Below are 21,091 nucleotides of genomic sequence, written 5' to 3'. Positions count from 1 at the left end.
ATGAGTGTGCATGGATGTTTCCCAGAGATGGGTTGCAGCCGGAAGGGCATCTGTTGCGTCAAACACGTGTTCGATAAGTTGGCAGTTCATTCTGCTTTGGCGACCCTGGATTAATACATTTACATTTACATTTAGTCATTTAGCAGACGCTTTTATCCAAAGCGACTTACAAATGAGCACAAGGAAGCAATTTACACAACTATAAGAGCAGCAGTGAACAAGTGCTATAGACAAGTTTCAGGTGTGTAAAGTCTAAGAAGCAAAGCATTAGAAAAAAAAATTTTTTTTTGAGAGAGAGAGAGAGTACAGTTAGTGGTATAGCCAGAGAGGCAAATAAATAAATAAATAAATAAATAAATAAATAAATAAATAAATAAATAAAGAGAATAAGCCGAAAAGAAAATGAATGAATGAATTAATGGTACTAATAAGAATCGTTTAGGCAGGTAAAGTCTGGATAGGATACAGCTGCGGATATGCACATCAAAAGAGCATAATTTTTGTAACACTGTATAACAATAATTAATATTTTTACAGTATTGTGACTGTTGAATTTAGGGTTGGGGTGGGGGTAGGTGTTCATAAAATACAATTTATGGGGTAATTTAATAAATAATATAAATAATACTTGGTACAACTACTGTTTTTATGTTACTGTGATGGTTAGATTTAGGGTTGGGGTAGACGTTAAAAAATACAATAAATGGGAAATTTAATAAATAATATAAATAATTCTTGTTAACTTTCAGCTGTAACCGTATCTGATCTAGCATCTGATCTGATCACCCGTTTGTACCTTTATTTCTAAAAGTGTAAGCTTTTAAGAAACGTAGGAAAGAAAAGAAAACTTGTAATTTAATTGTAAGGTATTTTACAGAACATTTTACTAGAAAACTAAATATAAATTATTGTGCAGTGAAACATTAGCACCATAGAACACCTTAGCAACTGCACAGCAATGCACTAAAACCATTATCTGCAGCATAGCAAGGACCTGTCAATCAACCTCCACAACCTTACAAGTTTTATATAGGCAAACACAACTGTCATCTTCCTCTGACAATGTATGTAGTTTAGTGTTCATTTCCTGTGTGTTGGTGGATAATGTTTGCTTCAGTCTCACAGAGAGTGTGTGATTGTTTTGCTTGTGTGTGGGTCATAAAGTCACAGCTGCTGAATAAAAAAAGGAAATATAATGCTGCGTGACACTGGGACAGTGGTTATGGGTCTCTGCGGGCTTTTAGAGAGAGAGAACAACGGGTTAGTGGAATAACTGGCCTTCACTAATCCCATTAGCTGTTCACAAATGTCTGCAGATAGATGAGACAAGTGGGGATGACTGCGCTAATCCTACCTCTCCAACACTTCACCAGGGTCAGGAAATGAAAGCTCAAGAGGTGGTTGGCACCTCACGCAGCTCTTAATTAATATCTCCAGGAGCATTACCTTTAACATAACATTGCCCAGAGAAGATAGGCAGGATGTGCTCGCATTCACACAGGAAGTATGGCTGACGGGCGGTCGGCTCAGCCAATGAAGACGTGCCAGGATTGAAAGGATGTATTGTGCTGCATACTCTCGCATCCCTCCCCCCGCCACCGCTTCCCTCCTGCTGCTGCTGCAAAGTCCAGCCTCCACTACTCCCGTATCCTGGATACGCTTCACAGCACCGCCATCCGATTGGCTGAGAAGGATAAGAGGAGGAAAAAAAACAGGAGCAAAAACAGAAGTCAATTCAGGGAGATGGATGGATGGTTTTTGCTAGTGCCGCTAAGCACAGATGCAGCGACCATTTCCACCCCTCAGGTTTGTGCTTTCAGAATAGATTTCATGTGCATTAATCAGATGCAAGGGAATTAACACACAACCGAGCAGGAGGACAGTGAGGGGGAGGCAGCGAAAAGGAGGACGGAGGGAGAGAAGCAGACAGCGAGGGACGGAGGGAGAAGAATACATGGAGGCGGAGAGACACATCCACCCCTGCTCCTGACATCAGCAGCAGCGAGCGGGGAAAGAATCGAGGGGAGCGACGGACGACAAGGAGGAGGAGGAAGAAGCACACACGCACGAGAGAGAAAGAACGAGAAGGGAGAGGAAAGGAAGTGAGCAGGTAACTGTGGACGTGGAGGCTCATCATCCCCCTCCCCCTCAGGCTTGACGGAGAGTGCAGAGCGGACCGACTGGCAAAGTGTGTGCCATCGAGCGTTCGCACACACACACCTTTAGGCGAGGGGGATTTGGGCGCCATGGCTCGTGGAGGCCAGCGGACGTCGACTCGGCAGGGCCTGGCTCACTTCCTGCTGCGCTGCAACCTCAGCCCGGAGGCCCAGAAGGTGGTGGTGTTCGTCATTATGATGTTGCTGGTCATCATCAACGTAGTGCTGATGTTCCTGCTGGCCTTCCAGTAGGGCGCAGCCGCAGTGAGGAGGAAGAGCGAGGGGAGGGGTGCAGAGGAGGAGGAGGAGGAGGGAAAGTTGGTCCCTCTTGCTCACTCATGGATGGGTTTTCTGGATGCAGGCATCACAGTGCAGGTAACCGGAATGGGTGTGATTTGTGTGTGTGTGTGTGTGTTTGATGTTGGCAGGCTGAATTAATATTAATGTGCTGGGATGGCAGATTTAATTATTTACTAAAAGTAAAAACCACTCCCGAGTGGCTGCTAGGGGTCAGTTATTTCATCTCAGGGCAAGTTTTGTCTGATTCGGTGAGTATGTTTGGGTGTTTATGTGTGGGACCCTTTGAATGATGAGGATTGTTTTTGTTTTGTAACTCACAGCTCTTGTTTGGTGTTTTTGGCCCATTTGAGGCTTTCTTTTAAGTGTCTGCAAGCAGAGGAACCGTTTTGCTGGTGAGTTGGACGCTGCGGGATAAAAGAGGTCATGCTGCTGACACGATTATGGTGGGGTAATAGCTCAGTAGAGTGGAAGCATTTTAAAACTAGAACAGCCAGGTTAATTTTCAAAAGCGTATTCACTCATTGTCAGTTTTATTTGGTTTTGTATGTTTGCTCAGTTACAGTATGCACCAGAGCTGTTTCTGATAGCATCTTCGAACAAACCTAGAAGCTGCAACTCGCAGGCCGTGAAGAGGAGGCACATGGGAAAGTATGTGGGTGTGTCGCTAGGCAACAGGGTACATGGGCACAGCTGTGGTGATGATGAGAACACAAGGCTCTGGATTCAGGGGGTGTTTATTCAGCCTTCGAGTCCGCGTTTGTGGACAGAGAAATGAGTGTGATTGTTACATCAGCACCGATAGATCACGTTTCGCTGCGCGGCGGAGACAGTTTGATGGAAGCGGTTGAGCTTGCCAGGATTTCACTTCATTTTTACTGTAGCCATGCTGAATGGTATGGCAATATATAACCCTGCTTTTTGTTTTCTTTGCCAAACTAATCCTTGCAAGAAAGCAGAACCTTAAAATGACCACTCAGGGAAAAAGCAGACAGTTGAGAGAAAAGGCTTAATTTGGCAACGCTTCCTCTATTGATACATTGCAGTGGGGTTTTGGTTAAGTACTCTAAATAAAGGGTTGCATATCATTTTATATGATATACACACTATGCCATTGAGATGCTGACAATGACAATAAAATTGAATGTTCTGTAATAATGTAAGGTGCATTATCTTTCAGCATAGTAAGGCACAAAAATTTGCCCTTTTAATAATGTATACACAAACGCACACACATACACACACGTATGTATTATTTACGTTTTATTACATCCATATTCCTTCAGCTTAATTCCTTTATTCACCATATGTTATTATTAATAACATGTTGTTATTATTATTATTATTCATCTTATCCAGCATATGTTTTACACAGCAGATGCCTTTCCAGCTGCAACCCAGTACTGGGAAATACACACCCATTCAAACACATACACCATGACCAATTTAGGTATTCAATTCACCTATATTAAAACGTATTTGGATTGTGTGGGGAAACCGGAGGACCCAGAGGAAACCCACACGAACATGGGGAGAACATGCAAACTCCACACAGAAATGTTAACTGACCCAGTCAATGCTCGAACCAGTGACCTTCTTGCTGTGAGCCGACAGTGCTAACAACTGAGCCACAGTGCCACATTAAAATCAATTTATTGAACACAAATACAAGTTGAAAGTAATAAGCAGCCATTTTATCTACATATGTTTTTACTAAAGCATTTGAATACATACATACAGTCCAGATTATTGTGCAATTAATTGTGTTAAGTTTTGAATTGGTGCATGAAGTGTGATTTCCAAGAGCTATTCCAAATCTTTTAAAATCGTCATGGAAAATGCTAAAGAAAAATTGCATTAAAATCTTCACACATTCAAAGTTTTTGATTGTAATTATACCAGATATATTGTGAATAATAAATATTTAATCCAGCCTAATGCAAATTGTATGTAGTTGTACAGTTTTTATTGTATGTGTTACAAGGAACGAGACAGGAAGTCATTTTTACCAAGAATGATCAGGTTGTGTAACCAAAGTCATACTAGATGAATTATGCTGAATTGAAATAGCATTAATACTGTACACTCTCAGAAAAAATTCTCTTTGTGTAAATGCACCTTTTCCATTTACAATAAAGAATAAAAAATACTTTAACATCAATCAAAAGATATATTTTTTGCTAAACATTTCATAACACTTTTTACAAAAATGTTAGAGAAATACAATATAAATGTACAATATAAAACCATGTACAATATAATGGAACAATGTAAATGTAAAATACAAACCATGTACAATATAAACATTTTTTACTCAATACCTTTGTATTTACTTAAAAGTTAATTTAATTTACTTAGCGAGATATGCACAATGTTTGATTAGTTTTACAATAGTAAAATGTCTGCATGAACACTTTGCATATGCAGGACTTTTTCCAGCTCACGTACATAGTGGAAAGCAAACGCCAAAAGGTGCAGATATCAATAATGAAAATGTATTTATCAGAAAATGCTTACCAAATGTTTATTAAATATGCCTTAAATATTTAGTTTACAATACCTATAGTTTGTTTTACCAGTTGTTTTATATTATAGATCTCAATAATTTAGAGTTTATTTATTTATCTTTAAACATACCGTATGCTTTTAAATGATGATTGATGTTTTAATCTGGAAATTATTCATAAAATCACTTTGCCTTTCCAGTAATATTTATTTTCATAGATATTGTAATAAAGAGGGAGTTGTCCAACACTTATGTACCTTTTTTATGAGAACAAATGTGTACCTTCATTTCAATTGTACCATAAAAGGTACAGAACAGTATCATAAGAGGTCTTTTCTGTGCCATATACGGTACAACTTTTACAAAGGTACAAAACTGTTCCTTAAAGAACATTATTTGTACCACCGTGTGCCTTTTTTCTGAGAGTATAGATATGGACTAGTGTCTACTCGTTGTTTAAAATTAAGGTGTGCAGTAAGAATTTCATTTTATTAATATTATTGTCTTTTTATATATATGTAATTTATTTTATTAATTTTATAGTACAGAGAGCTCTGCCGTGACGTGAAGTTCCCTTTGGAATTAATAAAGTCTAAACATACAAACAAACAAACAAGTTTTTTTTTATAATAGACTAGCCACACAAACCTATTTTCAATAAATATATCTTTGTTCTCATACACATCTCTGTAGTTCCTTCTCCAACTTGATCAGTGTTGTTCAATCATTCAGTTTCTCTTCCATCTCGTGTTTCTAATAGCTGATCAGTGATGGCAGTGTGTGCGCGGAGGCTCTATGGGACCACGTCACCATGGATGACCAGGAGCTGGGCTTCAAAGCTGGAGATGTCATTGAAGTAGTGGACGCCACAAACAAGGAGTGGTGGTGGGGCCGAGTGCTGGACAGCGAGGGCTGGTTCCCTGCCAGCTTTGTTCGGGTAAAAGAGAACAGGCTTCCTGCTCTTAACCAAAAATTTGATTACTGTCATTACTATTACATTAGGCTACATTGAGGGGATGTTGATGCACCAATTTTCATTTCCCACCAAAGTACATTGATAGCAACTGCACAGTCTGTAGAAACAGACAGAAATTTCACTGAACTATAACCATTGTTTTTTTGGTAGTTACGGGTGAACCAAGATGAGCCCATGGAGGAATACCTAGCCCATCTGGACGGGGCCTCAGAGGGGTGTGGGGCCAGCATGGGGGGACCCTTGGGACCTGGACTGCCATGCAAGGAGCAGATGAGAGCCAACGTCATCAATGAGATCATGAGCACAGAGAGAGATTACATTAAACACCTGAAGGACATATGTGAGGTCAGTTTACCACATAACACTGTTCGAGAGATTCAGCATGAGGATTATTATAATCTATCAATCTTTTGAAAAGAACAAAATCATCAATTCCCAGAAAACTGGTGCAAATTTGCATCTTTAATAATATAAGGGAACCAAGGAAACCACTGTTTTATTTCTTATATATAAAAGATTGTGCCTCAGAGAACTAAATCTATGTATTTGGCCCTGGACCACAAACATGTCATAAGTGTCATATTTTTTATCTTGAGATTTATATTATTTTCTGAAAGGTGAATAATTAAGCTTTTATGCATTTTTTTATGAAAGTGCAATAATTGGTTGAGGTAAGACTATTTGAAAGGGTTAAAAAATGTAAATACTTAGAAAATCCCTTTTAAATTGTCTAAATACTTGCATATTACAATTAAAAAAAATAATTTTGATATATTTACAGTCGAAAATGTACAAAAAAAAAATATATATATATATAGCAATGGAAAATGTACACTCTCTTTTTAGTGAATTCACTGTACTGTACATATTGCTACTATATAAAAAAAATCATATATATATATATATATATATATATATATATATATATATATATATATATATATATATATATATATATATATATATATATATATATATATATATATATATATATATAAATATATTTTTATATAGTAGCAATATATACCATACAGTGATTTTACAGAGAGTGTACATTTTCCATTGCTAAACATTTTTTTTTACAAACTATAAAGTAACAGAACACAATAAAAAAACAAATGGTTCATAAAATAAAATATATGAAAATAACAGTAACAATAAAATGGCAACATAAATAATATAAATTACTAAATATACATAGGTCAGAGAGGGTCAAATGTTTATTTATTAATTCAACTTTAGTTATTATCAGCTGTAAATTCCCAATCTAAAGAGAGGATTAAGAGGGGGAGTGCAATGGGTTGTAAAATGAAAATGTTTATTCTGTGGATGGGAATTAGGTAGTAATATTTTTAGATTTTTATGAAGATTGGATGGAGCAACCTAATGTATTTAGTTCACATGGACTAGATATTTCTAAATACATTAATTTAGAGTCGAAGGCAGAATGTAATTTTTTCCATCACATAAATATCATATACTATTTCTAGCCACTCTAGATTGTTGGGGATTCAGAAAGTAACCAGTGTCTTGTAATTGCTTTTTTTTAGCTGCAATTATTAAAATATGAAGTAATGATCCAAATGCAGGTTCTATTATGCAGAGAATGGTCAGGCAAGCAACACAGAAGCAAACAGATGTATACAGGCAATCCAGAATCGTAGTCAATAAGCAGGCTGATGGTCAAAGGCAGGCAGCAGACAAGAATGAACAAACAAAACAAAGCAAAGCTCGGAACATGGCAAGACTAGGCAAGCGAAACGCATCGTAATGTCACAAAACTTTAAAACAAGACTCAGCAATAAGGGTGTCAGAGTGAGCTGTATATATGTGAGTGTAATCAGTCCATGAGCAGCTTCAGCTGTGTGAGTCTAATCAATGGGAAACTGGAACAGGTGTGAGTGTGTGGTGCATGACTGGATCTTGTAGTTCTTTTGCTGGCAGATTTTGGTATGATGAAAAATCTTATTAGACATTTTCATTCAAATTCTCACCACATATGTGAGTTAGTACATTTTGATGTAAATCTACATATGTCCAACCACTCTTCATCCAAAATAATGAGATTACTTTTCTTTTCCCATTTTTTTTAACATATTCCGTTGTGTGGGGTTTATTCGATCTAAATCCTTTATAAAGTTTTTAAATTATACCTTTACTCCAATTGCCTTTGAAGACATCTGAAAAAAAGGTCAGGACTGAGTCATCCAGGTCTATTTTATTTTCAATATAGTTTTCAAAGTGACTACGTAATTAAAGGCATCTATAAAAATCGAATTTTTCCAGGTTATATTGTTTCTTCAGACTTTTCAAAGTCTTTCAAAAGGCCTTTCTCTGTGAGTGAGCTTTCCTCAATATTCCAATGATTTTTGGTGTATAATTTTGAGCTATACAATATATTTTTGGTATAAGTATATATTGCCAAAAATATACTTATGCAATGTGGACCGGGGGGGCCAGGTCGGAACACTCACTCTGGTCCCCTGGGCTCTGCGATTAGTTGGGGAAATTCCAAATCAAACCAAATACAAACCATTACATGTGACTTCAGATTGGCAATCAAATTTTGGGACATTGTAACCTGCAGAACCTGGGAGTTTTAAAAAGTGTCACATCTGTAAATACATACAGTATATGTCTCATTAGTGCCTGTGGGCTGCTATAAATGAGCTCTTCACCATATTGGACTGATCAAACATGTTTTTTTTTTGTGCGTTTCAACAATTTATTTGATGCGTTTGTTATGTATTTGCATCTCATCTGATTGAATGTTATTCATATAATTTATCCATAGAATAATTTATTATTGTAAGTACATAAGCTTTATATTTATCCAGTTGCAAAAAAATATATTTTTATGTGGATGTGTGTTTAGAATTTCTGCTTCATATTTCAGCTTTACCATAGGACTAAACCTTTATGTATTTGGCTTCCAGGGCTATATAAAACAATGTCGGAAGAGGACAGACATGTTTACAGAGGAGCAACTGCGCACTATCTTTGGCAACATCGACGAGCTCTACCGATTCCAGAAGAAGTTCCTCAAAGCCTTGGAGAAGAAATTCAACAAAGAGCATCCTCACCTCAGCGAGATCGGCTCCTGCTTTTTAGAGCAGGTAACCTGACTTTCCCTGTAGGCGTCGATGTAGGATGCAGCTTTAATTTCGATTTTTGAGTTTACTCTGTTCTCCTTGCCTCTGTCTCCATCCAGCAAACAAACTTCCAGATCTATTCTGAGTATTGCAACAACCACCCAAATGCCTGCGTGCAGCTCTCCAAACTGATGAAGATCAAGAAGTATGTATTCTTCTTTGAGGCCTGTCGCCTGCTCCAGAAGATGATTGACATTTCGTTGGATGGATTCCTGCTTACTCCTGTTCAGAAGATCTGCAAGTATCCTCTGCAGCTCGCTGAACTGCTCAAGTACACCAACCCACAGCACAGGTACCACCTCTAGAGGTTTGCTACAGTATGAAAACAGTAAGGATATGTAACTTTTCACAAATAAAAGTCCATGTAGAATAATTAACATCCATAGAAACCTCTGAATGCACTAAACATTCTTTATATTATTATATTTTTATTTGCGTCAATACATATCTGGCAAATATGCATATGGAAATGCAGGCCTGTAGTAATTAAGAAATAAAACACATTCTATGGACATAATTGGATTATATGTAACACACCATATGAATTGATTGATTTGGAATTGAATATGATAAATACTATTTTATTTAGTATAAATGTATTGAGTTAAATTCAAAGTCAGAAGCAACAATATGGAAATTGTATAATACTAAAACTTAACTAATAATAACTCAAATAATTCTATTTTACAATAAATAATGCAATAATTTGGTCACACTTTATTTTGATGCTCCGTTTGTTGAATTTATGTTACATTGCATCTACATGCCAACTAATTTTCATTAGATTATAAGTAGACTGTTAGGTTGGGGTTAGGGTTAGGGTTAGATTTAGGGTTAATGTAAGTTAAAATATACTTGGTTTCTTATAGTCAGTTAAAAGTCTGTTGAAGGAGCAGTATCAACATATATTAAGCAGACTGTCTACTAATACTCAAATGGACCATCAAAATAAAGTGTTACGAATAATTTTACAAAAATAAAACAAAAATTTATTTCCATCATTCCATATCAGTGAAAAAAACAGCACTTTAAAATGTATTCAACTAGAAAATAATTGGTAAAAATGTATTATATTTTACAATGTCTCCCAGTTTTTTTTTTCAGATGAGCAAAGAAAACTTTATGTTTGCTGTCATTTCTAACATACAAAATACATAAGCTGGTCCAAAATCGCATACTTCCCTACTATAGGGTGTGTGAAAACAGTATGTGAGCCAAGTAATATGGTTGGGGAGAAGTACTCGGATGACCTACTACTTCTGGCAAGATTCTGTAGTGTGCATCCAATAGACTCTACGCGATTTCATGATGCCTAACAAGAGAATTCATTCATTTTCCTTCGGCTTAGTCTTCATCAGGGGTCGCCATAATGGAATGAACCGCAAACTTATCCAGCATATGCTTTACGCAGCAGATGACCTTTCAGCTGTAACTCTGGGAAACATCCATACACTCATTCACACACACTTACGCTACGGCCAATTTAGTTTATTCAACTCACCTATACCACATGTGTTTGAACTGTGGAGGATACCAGAGCACCCGGAGGAAACCCACACCAACACGGAGAGAACAGAAATGCCAACTGACCCAGCTGGGACTCGAACCAGCAACCTTCTTGCTGTATGGCAACAGTGCTAACCACTGAGCCACCGTTACGCTCAATTTCATTCATAGTACTGACTTTCATACTATATAGAACATTTTTTTCTAACAAAAATCATGTAGCAAATTCAAATGCAGTACCTTCTCGAGCAGTAGGCATACCTGCCAACACTCCTGTTTTTCCTGGGAGTCTCCCATATTTCAGACCCATCTCCTGCCACCCTCCCGTTTTGTTATTTCTCCCCTCAGCCACTCTAACACCCCCAACCCTCAGGCCCTCAGCTTTTTGGTACAGTACAGTTTTTGATCTCCAACACTCCCGGGTTGCTAACTTTGGTACAGTATACGGTTGCTGCGTCATACCTACCCCCCCCCCCCCCCAACCCCAGGTCTCCTAGATTTTCAGAGACAAATGTGTGCAGGTATGGCAATAGGCCATTTCAGATGCAGCCATAGTAATTAGTTTAAGGGTCTGATGATGACAACTTACTGAATTTAGCAAAATGGCACTTTGCAAATGAGGTTTAATCCAAATATCTTCATTTACTTTCTTTGCAGAGATTATAAAGATGTGGAAGCTGCCTTAAATGCTATGAAGAATGTGGCCAGACTGATCAACGAGAGAAAGAGGCGTCTGGAGAATATTGACAAAATCGCTCAGTGGCAGAGCTCCATAGAGGACTGGGAGGTAAATGTCAGGAGCATCATGGGTGTAGATTCAGTCAGTGATGCAGATCTGTCTGGTTTCATAATCTCTTTCTCATTTCATTAGGGTGAAGACGTCTTGAGCAGGAGCTCTGACCTGATCTTTTCTGGAGACCTGACCAAGATCTCCCAGCCACAGGCTAAAGGCCAGCAGAGAATGTTCTTCCTCTTTGACCACCAACTGGTTTTCTGTAAGAAGGTCAGTCACTTGCTGTGCCAGTCAGAGCAGAGTCACTGTTAGTCACGTCAGATGGTATTCATGCAGGTATTAAATTTTACCATTTTTTTAACAACTCAGGATCTGCTACGAAGGGATATCTTGTACTACAAGGGTCGGTTAGACATGGATGAGATGGAGGTGGTGGATGTGGAGGATGGGAAGGATAAGGACTTTAATGTGAGTGTGAAGAATGCCTTGAAATTGTGTTCTCCTGGAGGAGAGGAGGTTCATCTCCTATGTGCCAAGAAGCCCGAACAAAAGCAGCGCTGGCTGAGAGCCTTCACAGATGAGCGGGAGCAGGTCCAGCATGACCTCGAAACAGGTGAACGGCGCTTCTGGAGCTGTATCAAAATACCGCTTTTGCTCTTTACAGCTAGTCTTTAAATCAATTATTTAACATCCTTTTAAAAAACATACAAACATTATTCCAATGCCTCCAATACCAGGAGCGGTACTTAGTATTACTTAGAGTGGGATCACTTAAAACCTTTATAATTGTATTTCTTGAGAAATTCAATCTAAACATAAACTTATACATAGTTGGACTGTTCATGATTATGTTTGCAGCTTATGGTAAAACTTTATAAAGAGTCTTATTTGTTAATTAAATGACAAAAAAGTTGATATATCATTCGTTCTCCATAAATATGCTCTACCATTCCAGTTTATGAATTAAACTAGTCAAAAGTGACAATAAAGACATTTATAACCCCCTTTGAAGTCATTTTTAAAATATTTCCCAAATGATGTTTAACAGAGCAAGGAAATTTTCAAGGAAAAATATTTTTTGCTTCTGGAGAAAGTTATTTTTTTTTATTTCGAATAGAATAAAAGCAGTTTTAAAAATTTTTAAAAACCATTTTAAGGTCAAAATTATTAGCCCCTTTAAGCAATTTTTTTTTTCAATACTCTACAGAACAAACCATCATTATACAATAACCTGCCTAGTTAACCTAATTAAACTAGTTAAGCTTTTAAATGTCACTTTAAGCTGTATAGAAGTGTCTTGAAAAATATCTAGTCAAATATTATTTACTGTCATCATGGCAAAGATAAAATAAAACAGTTATTAGAGATGAGTTATTAAAACTATTGTGTTTAGAAATGTGTTGAAAAAATCTTCTCTCCATTAAACAGAAATTGGGAAAAAAATAAACAGGGGGTTAATAATTCAGGGGGGTTAATAATTCTGACTTGTTATAATACTCTGTATGTCATAATAAAAGTTTTTTTATTATGAGAAAAAGCTGTTCTTTGTAATCACATTGCATTGTGCTTTTAAAGAGATAGTTCACCCAAAAATGAAAAGGGTGAGTCATTATTTACTCACCCTTTATTATTTCAGTCATCAGAAAAGACGATATTTTGGTAACACTTTATAACTACACACTATGAACCATTTATTAAGCATTAGCAAATAGTGAAATCAATATCTGTTAAGCATTATATTTACATTAATAAACATTAGTAAGCAGTTTATAACTGCAGCTACAAATGCTGTAATCTTGGCTTACAACCACATTTATAATGTGCTTAATCATTGTTCTTTTATACTTTGTTAATGATTGATTTTTATTACTAAATTTAGTATTGCATTTTAACAAACCAGTTATTTAAGCATAGATGGTTGTTTTTTTAAGATAATTTAGAATGAGTTAGTAATGATTAATAAACGATAAAATTAACATTTATAAATCTTATTATTCAGGCATATAGTAATGATTAATTTGCATGTTAATAAACACTTTAATGAAACAAATGAAACTGTATTAAATAAAAAATAAATCTTTTCAACTTTTATCTTCAATAAAATTACTGTACAGTTTAAACATCGCTAAATAAAATTAACATGTTGCATCGTATTATAATGTTAAATTATTATATTGTTGTTTTATCCAGTTTTATGTTATATTTTGACACTCGTTATTCAGCAATGTTTAAACTTTACAGTCATTTTACTTTTTAGATAAGATTGCAAAGATTATTGTTCATTTGATACTGAGCCTTTAAGTTGAGTTAATAAAGCATTTATTAACATACATAGTAACCATTACTATATACCTGAATAATAAGATATATACACATTAATTTCAATAGTTTATTAATCATTTACTTACTCATTCTTAATGATCTTAAAAACCACCAACTACTCTTAAACACAAATGGTTTGTAAATAATGCAATACTTAAATTAGTAATGAAAAATTAACCAGTCACAAAGTATGAAAGGACAATTATTAAACACCTTTTAAATGTAGTTTTAAGTAGGCCCACACGGAATCTGTGCAGAATTCCGCAGATTTTTAGCCCATCATTAATTCTGTTTATTTACTTAAGTAAATGTGTATAAATCAATATTTATTCAGTTTTTAGTTTAATTACAGTAATATTATTGATTCATATTAAAATGTTCATCTGATTTATGTACAACGCAGTTTGTACAGTAATAGTTTTGCCTTTTAGTAGAGATATTAAATGACAGACTTGCTTTGTTTACCAAATAAAGTGAACCATTTGGATTTGCATTTAAAACATTAAATAAAAGTTTAAAAGATGTTATTTTATATTTCACATATTAAGGTTTTAGTTGTGATACTCCCAAAATAATTCCACAGAAATCCGCAGATTTTTACTAAAATTCTCCACAGAAATTGCAAAAAACGTCCGCAGATTCCATCTGGCCCTACTTATAAGTCAAGATTACAGCATTTGTAGCTGCAGTTATAAAGTGCTCACTAACGTTTATTAATGTTGAGTCAATGCTTTACTGATATTTTTAAAAATAAGCTGGAAACTGGTAGTCATTGAATTACATAGTATGCTTTTTCCTACTATGGTTGTCAGTGGCTATCAGTACCCAAACATTTTTCAAAATATCTTCGTTTGCGTTCAGCGGATTAAAGAAACTCATAAAGACTTGGAATCACATGAGGGAGAGTGAATAGTGAGTGAATTTTCATTTTGGGGTGAATTGTCCCTTTGAATACTCTCTTTGTATCTTAAATGAAAATGCCTGTAAGTGCATATTCGGTAAGGTCAACTACAAAAATAACTTAGCCTGGCTTTTCATTGCCTTCTTTCACTGTGTGTCAGTAAATACTGCCAGTGCTTTAACACAAATAGAGGGTTTGTGCTGACCCAAGCTGTTTGTGAACCAGAAAGCAATCATGTCCTAGCGACTCCCCGGCATATTCTCTTATATTATGCATTGATATTTGCTCATCTTAAGTCTTTTTTGTTTTTTGTTATGTTACACATTTAACAACAAAAAAGCTTACAAATGTTTTTGATTTGCCTGCAAACAGGTTTTACAATTACAGAGGTCCAGAAGAAGCAGGCCATGTTGAATGCAACTAAGAGTCATCCAACAGGGAAGCCTAAAGGTAAATTTCAAGCATTTTGCCATTGTCTCCTTATTATATTTCAGAGATGTTTTTAGGATATACCCGGTGTGTCAACTCTAAGGCTGTGCACTCTAGAGGAAGCATCGGCAGCTGTATACTTTACATACACTGGACTCTTTATTAGGTACACCTTGCTAATACCAGGTTGGACTCCCTTTTGCCTTCTGAATGCTTTGTGGGATAAATGCCAGGTGCAGGATACATTCATCAGAGATTTTGGTCCACATTGAGATGATAGTTTACATCTATGTATCTGATGTTTCAGAACATTTCAAAGGTGTTTCAGTGATTTTAGAAGCCAGTGAGTAATTGTATAAGAAGAAATTATGTTAAAATTGATTTGACGTTTGTTGATTTGATGATGATTGAGGACACTATGATCATAAAGGAGTACACATGGTTAGCAACAATACTCGGGTAGACTGAGGCCTTTAAACAATGCTTAACTGGTATTAAGGGGTCCAAAATGTGGCATGAAAATATCACCCAGACTTTTACACTAGAGGCAGCTTGAACTATTGATATAAGACAGGATCTTTTAGGACAGTTCTTAGGGTGAATGACTGTAGTACTGGTAACCTAGTAATGGAGACAGCTGAATGGTCACATGAACCTAAAGTCTATTCGGCAAATATGTTTCCATCTTCCATTATTCACATAAACCCTTTTGAACAAGTTTAAAACTACCTTAAAGAAGCCAAAAAACTTTAGCAAATTAAATTATTTTTATTCAAAATTTGCCACTTTCATCACTAATTTCTCTTGTGATACTTCAAAATGTGCATTGACACAGGGTGATGGAAGCCTAGCAACTAGCATGCTCTTCTTTTTCTGTTGCTGTAGCTCATCTGCCTCAAGGTTTTACTTGTTCAAAGATGCTCTTCTAGACCTTGGTTGTAATGAGTGAAGAATAAGAATAACAGAACAATACAGACCAATAACTCAAATAAACCAATCTGGTCAGTCACCATTATGTCAACTAGATATTATCTCTTTTCCAGAACAGTTATGAGTAAAAATCTCAGTAGATCAGCAGTTTCTGTAATGCTCAGAGCAACCCCACGTGCCACATTCAAAGTAAATTCAGTCAGCTTTCTTCTCCAGTCTGATACTCGAGCTTCAGCAGATTGTCTTGATCAAATCTTTATTTCTAAATGCATTGAGCTGCTGGTATGATGTGATTGGCTCATTAGGCATTTGCCTTAACAATCAGTTGAACAGGTGTACCTAATAAAGTGTCTTGTGATTGCTTTTCATGGAGGGTGTCTCATTTGAAAAGACCACCCTTCTCTTAAATTGGAAAGTTTAATCGTTTTAAAGTTGCTAATATATGCAGCTACAAAACCAACCTCTGGAGAGTGCAGAGCCTTCAAAATAAGCAACAGTAATGGTGTTTATCATGAATGAGTTGTGCCATGTGTGTTCACTGTTCATCATGTTTGTAAGCATGTGTTTGATCATGTTTGTGTGTTGTTTCATTATTACCACATCGCTCTGGAGCAGCATTAGCTTTACAGCACCTTTTGGCACTTAGAGCTCCACTCCTTCACCCCAAAACCAAGTGCCTGCGTTTGTCCGAGCCTCCGGGACCTCTGGCTCCCAGGGCCACCCTAACTTCACCTCTCCTCCCTGAAGGGCCTCAGCGCAGGCAGGGGCGGGGGGTTACGGTGCCCCCTGGGGTCCTGCGCAGGGCTATATCCTGGGTCTCTTCTCAAAACAGAGAGCCCATCGAGTAGTCCAGGGTAATGCACAGTGTGTTAAGTGTGACTTACACACTTATTTAACCTGCCGCTGGGTAACGATAGTGATTTTCTAATCAACCTTGTTCATTGTTTAAATGATATTGATAAATGAAATTTTGCAGACTGAATATGATAAAAAGGCTGTGTTGGATGAACATATACAATGCAATAGAATACAGCATACTGTGTAGTCTGATTCAGTAACTTACAGCATACTGTTTAGTCTGATTCATAAACCAGTGCCTATATTAAATAATATCTTTTCAGTCAATCAGTAGCTTATGTTGCAAAAATATAGCCTACCTAACAAACAAATCAATGTACTCTGCTTCATTAACAAACAACCAGTCCTTTTGTGAATCAATAACCAGTGGTGGAAAAAGTACCAGTAAAAGTAGCATTACTTGAATGTACCTAAAAATGTAGTGCAAGTAGTGTAAAAGTATCTGTTGTAAATATTACTCAAAGTATGAGTAAAAAGTAGCCCTTTCAAAAGTACTCAAGAGTAGTGAGTATTACACTGTAAAAAGCTGATGCATTTACATGTAATTTGTAGATGTGTGTAAACGTAACATTCTTTAGTGCATTTAGTGATTGCCCAGCAGGCACACAACATCATAAGACGTTAACATTAGGTTAGCTTTAGGTTGTGATGTCAGGTGACCAAAATTCAAGTCTAGCCAGCATCTAAGAACAACGTTATTTTGATGTCTAATAACATATGTCAAATATGTCAAATGACGTTAATGTTTGGTTGGTTTTAGGTTGTGTTGTGTCTTAAACCAACGTCATATTGACGTTAAATACTGACATTTATTCGTCAGGTCTTGCAACCAAAATCCAACGTCTGATAGACATCATAGTGGTAATGTCAACACAATGTCAAGCTGTAACATCATTAGACGTTGATATTTGCTTGATTTTAAGTTGGACGTTGGACATTGACGTCGGCCTGACGTTGAGTTCTAATGCCTGATTTTCACTTCCAAACAAAATGCAACGTCCCCAATAGCCCATGCTGACTTCTTGTGCTTGCTGAGAGTTTAAAGCCATTTCGGTCATCACACAGTAAACATCCATCATCTTCTCATCAGTGACATGCATCTAAACAGTCTCTAGGTCAATGTGTGGAAAGATTTTGGACAACCTTTGGACTCTTTTAATGCTTCTAAACAGTTTGCTGCAATTATAAATCACCCATGTCTTGAGAGGTAGTTCATTATGATTTACATTCTATGTGTGATTTGATTGAACAGAAATCACAGGACTGATTTTTCTAATCCCCATAGACAAGAAATAATAAAGTAGTGACTGCAGGTTAAAGGAAAGTAGTGCAGTAAAAGTACCGATACTGCTCTAAAATGTACTCAAGGGAAAGTAAAAGTACACATTTTTTAAACTACTTAGTAAAGCACAGTTGCTGAGAAAAACTACTCAATTACAGTCATTTGAGTATTTGTAATTTGTTACTTTAAACCAGTGTCAATAACATACTGTAGCACAACTAGGTCATTCAAATTCAGAAACAAATTATTATTTTACAGTTCTATTGTGTATAAAACACACTGAAAATGATGATTTCACAATCAAATGACTCTTATTAAACCAGCTCTTCTTTGTGAACAAAGTACTGTGATTCACAAACAGATGACTCTTTTTAAATGGTTTGTTTTAGTGAATCAGGGACCTGTACCATGAAGCTGGATTAGCTGGCTATCCAGTTAAGTTTCAGTTTAGTTTGCACCAATATTGGGTTTTAGGTAACATGAAGCTCGACTTTAATCACTCTTTGTTGCCATGATATAATGGAGCAGCTGAGCTGAGCTACCTTTACATTACCAAAACCCCAGAATGGGGTATATGTACACAGACTTTTAATTTAATTAATTATTGCAACGTTTAATTAATGTTTAATAATTATTATTATAAAATTTCAACGTTTAATTATTGTTTAAGTATTTCTTTAAAAATAAGCAATTTTTACTGCCTGATTAATAAACGATGTAAAGTTTTAAAGCATTAAATTCCATTTTCCATAGAGGTTCTGCGCTCGCCTGCTGATCCTGATGGCCCTAACTAAATTAATGTATAAGTCTATTTAACTGAATGTATTGCAATTACATTACAACATCGATGCTGTAAAAGGAACCTTATGACATTGAAAATAGTCACATTAAGCTTTCACCAGAAGCTTATCATTGGCTGAAAAACACTAGCTGTGCATAATGCCCATTGGTGCGTAACTGGCTAAACTTGATTGGATAGCTGGCTAATCTGGCTTTATGGTAAAGGCCACAAGAACAGAGTAACCAATGGAGTCTGATTCACAAACAACTGATTCAAGTTCAAGTTCATTCATTTATGAAGCACATTATAAACAGTCACAAGACTGACCAAAGTGCTGTACATAAGACAAAGTCAAATAAAAAGACAGAAAATAAGAACATAACAATAATCCAAGAGAAACGACTGATTCAATTTAAAAATGAAGCACCAGAAAAGACTATTAAAATAATATTGTAAAGCCAAGGTAAATTGACACGTTTTTAGGAGTGATTTTTAAAACAGATAGTGATGGAGCCATTCGAATCTCAAGGGGCAAGTGTTCCAAAACTGAAGACCCGCCACAGAGAAAGCTCTTCTGTCCCCTCCACATTTCAGTCTGTTTGATGAATCAATAAAAGCACAATTTAAATAAAAGGATCAAACCATTTTTAGTGAATCAGAAACATACAGAAAAGTGTTCTGATTAACTTACACATTACTCTTATGAAGTTCTTTTTTTTTATATAATATACAAAATGTACAAAATGTGTTGCTTTCATACAAAAGACCAAATCTAAAATGAATCAGGAAATCTGTATCAATACCCAGCGCTTAATTTATAGTACCCTACAGCTTCCATAATTCACTGGCAACCCAACCTTTCCCTAAGGATAAAAATCTACTAAATATTAATAATAATAATAATAGTAACAATAACCTTCAATAGTATAAATACTTAGAACTGGTCCAGCTCAAAACGAACCCCTCCCTTGTCTACTAAACCAAACAGTCTACTAAAGTTTGAGTCCACAAGTGTGTCCAGTTCTCTGCTGACTGAACCATGTGTTTGTGTCCTGCAGCTGTGACCCGGCCCTACTATGACTTCCTGCTGCGGCAGAAACACCCGACGCTGCCCACCGCCCTGCCCCAGCAGCAGGTCATCATGCTGGCCGAACCCAAACGCAAGACCTCCAATTTCTGGCACAACATCGGACGCTTGACACCGTTCAAAAAATGAGCGACTCGGTGCCTGTTTTTATCCCAGTGTAACACGTTTATTTTTATTGTCCAATTGCGAAAGCACTTTATGGGTTGGTTACAATCACATTGGCATCGAACTTCATCAGAGGGCACTCGGTATTACAGACGGCTACTACTGCTCCACTTTTCCGGCACTAACTCGACTACTGCTGCAAGTCTTCATCTTTCGGACGCGCTTCATCCACACACTCCCGCTTGAAGAGAGGACTTCTTTATATGTCTTTAATTTATTTCGTTCAAGTTTTCAATGTATGCCAGCTATCCACAGTGCCCAACTAGCTTTTGTATGTAATTTGATACTTTTTGCGTAACCCGCCAAGAGGTTTCCAAGGGTTGCGCACAAGACCGCGTTGAGGTTTATTACGGTGTTAACTTCCTCAAGATTGTCATGCCGTGTCCATCGATATCATGTCAGTCTGTGTATGCAACTATCGAGCCAACTCTCTCCTCATCAAGCCTTTAAAAGATTCTTTTAGACGACGTCCCATCGGTTTTACCCTTTCAGACGAGCGGTTCATGTATGTGCTCATTCCATTCTTCTGCTGCCTAACGAACACTTGTCCTCTGTGACGAACTTCTCTTGAAGTGCCATTCCAGACGTAACCCAGATATTGTGACGGGGGTTGCATGAATTCGCTGTGAAACTCCACATTTTCAACCCAAATGAAATTGTCAATATTCTGTCATTCTGATAGATAACGGTACTATTAAATTAAAAAGAGTATGTTTGACACTTACGTCAAATATGTATGATTATCTTTGACCACAAAGCGAAGTATGTTAATAAAAAGCATTTGTAAGTGTTATGAATCTGATATTTGGCTCATGTGACACTGCTTTTTCCTTAATGGCTTTTACTTCATTTTGAAGCATGTTTATGCCACAGGATTGAGAATTGCAGCTTTCTAGCACACAGTTCTGAGATTGGATCTCATATCATAGATTATTTATTTTATTTCAACATAACAATTACTGTACACTTGTTACTGTTTTTACATTACTGTGAGGATTGGGTTTAGGGTT

General features: G+C 36.5%; 1 protein-coding gene across 8 annotated transcripts in view; it reads left to right on the top strand.

Annotated features, from left to right (window-relative positions):
• Window positions 1-20,883, top strand: part of arhgef4 (Rho guanine nucleotide exchange factor (GEF) 4) — a 153,455-nt gene extending 132,572 nt beyond the window's left edge. For 5 of the 8 annotated variants that reach the window (XM_056474320.1, XM_056474292.1, XM_056474314.1 and 2 more), the window contains 10 exons: window positions 5,720-5,896; window positions 6,086-6,280; window positions 8,872-9,051; window positions 9,147-9,379; window positions 11,251-11,380; window positions 11,465-11,596; window positions 11,696-11,939; window positions 14,922-14,999; window positions 16,524-16,762; window positions 19,888-19,978. In XM_056474320.1, the coding sequence (XP_056330295.1) occupies window positions 5,720-5,896; window positions 6,086-6,280; window positions 8,872-9,051; window positions 9,147-9,379; window positions 11,251-11,380; window positions 11,465-11,596; window positions 11,696-11,939; window positions 14,922-14,999; window positions 16,524-16,756 (1,602 nt within the window). In that variant the 3' untranslated portion in view covers window positions 16,757-16,762; window positions 19,888-19,978. Of the gene's footprint in view, window positions 1-1,721; window positions 2,532-5,719; window positions 5,897-6,085; window positions 6,281-8,871; window positions 9,052-9,146; window positions 9,380-11,250; window positions 11,381-11,464; window positions 11,597-11,695; window positions 11,940-14,921; window positions 15,000-16,523; window positions 16,763-19,887 lie in introns of those variants that run through there. The other 3 variants (XM_056474299.1, XM_056474337.1, XM_056474346.1) reach the window with 2 other exon arrangements.
• The last annotated feature ends 208 nt before the right edge of the window (window positions 20,884-21,091 follow it).

The sequence above is a fragment of the Danio aesculapii genome, chromosome 2 (assembly GCF_903798145.1).
Source record: "Danio aesculapii chromosome 2, fDanAes4.1, whole genome shotgun sequence".
NCBI classification, from domain to species: domain Eukaryota; kingdom Metazoa; phylum Chordata; class Actinopteri; order Cypriniformes; family Danionidae; genus Danio; species Danio aesculapii.
The sequence above is the reverse complement of the archived record's forward strand: the minus strand, read 5'-3'. Positions and strand labels throughout refer to the sequence as shown.